A 2,355-nucleotide genomic window follows, 5' to 3' on the forward strand; every position below is an offset into this window, starting at 1 on the left:
TTTATGGTGATCACGTACGTCGCCTCTCCGTTTTCAATCTGTACTCGACGCTGTGACCGTGGTGCCTGACTTTGCATTTCAGATTATTAGATGGCGTTGCTCCTCTATGACAAAAGGACAGCACGGTTCAGGCACCAAACCTACTTTGTTTCTTGAGACACAAAATTCAGAACTTATCAATGTCGAGGAGGTTACACAGAATCCTACCCCAGAACATGATCAGCATGATAAGGTTCACAAGTTATCGGAGTGTTTCCTTGACAACACTAGCATAGAGACTGGGCCACTGGTGCAGGATTCCGGCCAGTAGAAGGTAGCCTGGACACAGTAGCGTTGCTTCCACTTTACAATATCCACGTAAAGACACACGAAATACAATATCTCTCCGTGGCCTCGCAATCATGCAGCCCAAATTAGGGTTGTTTTGCCTGTGCAAACCTTGCCGCTTCCCCACCTAAAGAATAGCAATAATGAACGAAAGAGAAGAAGTTCTTTTCGTCGGCAGGCAATTTCAAATCCTTCCTCTATGCAAGGATTTCTAATCTATTCATTGACAGCAATGTTGACCTTTGGTGGCAGTTGCTGAGCGGATGCTGAATTTTGTTTAGTGCTGGAAGACGCCCCTGATGTCACCTGACATTTGATCCATTCTGCGTGAGGATGACATGTCTGTGAGTAAAATTAGCAGCTTGATGCCATATGTCAGCAATGTATTCAACTACGACTTATGATTCTAAATCAAGCGCTCGTTTACTTGGTAGGTTCAGCTTATTTTCAAGCGTTTCTTTCAACCTCAGAGTATCGATGACAGCTTTTCATGCAGTGTTTGTTAGTCCATTTTGCTTGCCCCGTCGATTTACAGATCAGAAAAATCTTGATCGTCTTTGGTTTTTTGCAACTCATTTTTCACTACCTATTAGCTAACCGCAAAGGAAAGGAAACGAAGCTCCAGTTGTTGTTTTCCAAACCAAATTTTAATGTTTGTAAAGCAGTGTATCGCGGTTTTGTAAAGGAATTTTCGCGAATAGGGACGCAAGCTCCCCTGCACATGCAGTTCAACTTCATACTCGACTAAGGACAAACTGGCAGCATGAGTTAGATCCCAAATCTACTTTCTCATCCACCATTAACAATGCATGACCTTTCGTCACTCTCTTTTCGTTTTGCTGTAGCCGGGCTGACGCAAAACACATGTCCTCCTACCCAGCAGGTGGTAGGTAAGCTAATCGTGGATTGCTGTAGCCGTTTTCTCTAGAGATCTTGCAGAACAAAAACAAAAGGAAAAAAAATTAAAAGGATTCCGGACTTACTTCTCGAAACATAAGATCCAAAACTCATCGGTGCAGCAGTGGATTTAGCATCTCAATGACTCAACAATTCAACACGGATATGCTGCATATACATAACTGAAGAGTTTCATCAGCTGTCAGTGACCAACAAGATAGGATAGGATCCCAGAGAAAAAGGAAGCCTGAAACAGGAGCCAACATTGCTGATCTGCTCCATTTACAGATTACATACTGTACTATACTATGCATCCACACACACGCGCGCGCGCCCAAATCTTCTCGGCATATCAAGGGCAGAAGTTGTTGTTAGCTATTGCGTATGATAGAAGTAGAAGGCAGCTTAGTTTCCCTGACACATAAAAAACTCTTTCAGAAGGAGGAGATCGAGGGGATCAAGAACGAGGAGACCCGAGCCTCCTGAGATTCTTGAGGTGCTTGAGGACGCTCCGGCAGACGCGCAGCCTGAAGCTCCGGACGGCGATCCTGAGCCTCTTGAGCCGGATGCCGATCCTCACCGCCCTGACGACCCTGCAGCCGCCAGCCCTCGCAAATGGCGCCGCCGGCGGCGGCCGCCTAGTCGGCCCCGTCTCGAGCGCCTTGTGGATCAGGAACTGCGCCTTCCAGTGCCGCGCCTCCTCGGCGTCCACCTTGTCCACCTTGGCGTAGGACATCGGCGCTGCCCTTAGCATCAACATCTTGGGGAATGATGGCGCTGCAGAGACGAGCCAACGAGGAGGAAGAAGAGAGGATTTTGTGTATGAGCTTCTTCTGTGCTGGTATCTGGAAGCTGGCATGGGACGTGTGCGCCTGTCCTCTGTTATATAGGCAGGCGACGGCAGCGCAGGCCTCAGGCGGGGCAAGCAGGCCGGTTCTACATCTGGTTCTATGTTTACAATGGCATTATTGATGAGATCACCAGAGTATTAGTTGGGCAGGCCGTGTCAATGTTTATGACTATTTATCTACTTGTTATTTCCAAGCTCATGAAAGAACCAAATAAAAATGTAGGTCTGGGTCCCTAAAAAAAATGTAGCTCTGGAAGGATGGCATGGCATATTTGCTAGTT

At 47.0% G+C, this 2,355-nt stretch overlaps 1 protein-coding gene across 1 annotated transcript; it reads right to left on the bottom strand.

Annotated features, from left to right (window-relative positions):
* Positions 1 to 1,321: 1,321 nt before the first annotated feature.
* On the bottom strand, positions 1,322 to 2,098 carry LOC125541433. Its single transcript, XM_048704847.1, has one exon. The coding sequence runs from the start codon at positions 2,081 to 2,083 to the stop codon at positions 1,682 to 1,684; it is 402 nt and encodes a 133-aa protein (XP_048560804.1). The 5' UTR covers positions 2,084 to 2,098; the 3' UTR covers positions 1,322 to 1,681.
* Positions 2,099 to 2,355: the final 257 nt, after the last annotated feature.

The sequence above is a fragment of the Triticum urartu genome, chromosome 2 (genome assembly GCF_003073215.2).
Source record: "Triticum urartu cultivar G1812 chromosome 2, Tu2.1, whole genome shotgun sequence".
Lineage (NCBI taxonomy): Eukaryota > Viridiplantae > Streptophyta > Magnoliopsida > Poales > Poaceae > Triticum > Triticum urartu.

What these genes read in the sequence shown, in the direction of transcription:
- LOC125541433 (XM_048704847.1), bottom strand. Translation starts at nt 2,083, where the DNA reads ATGCCAGCTTCCAGATACCAGCACAGAAGAAGCTCATACACAAAATCC.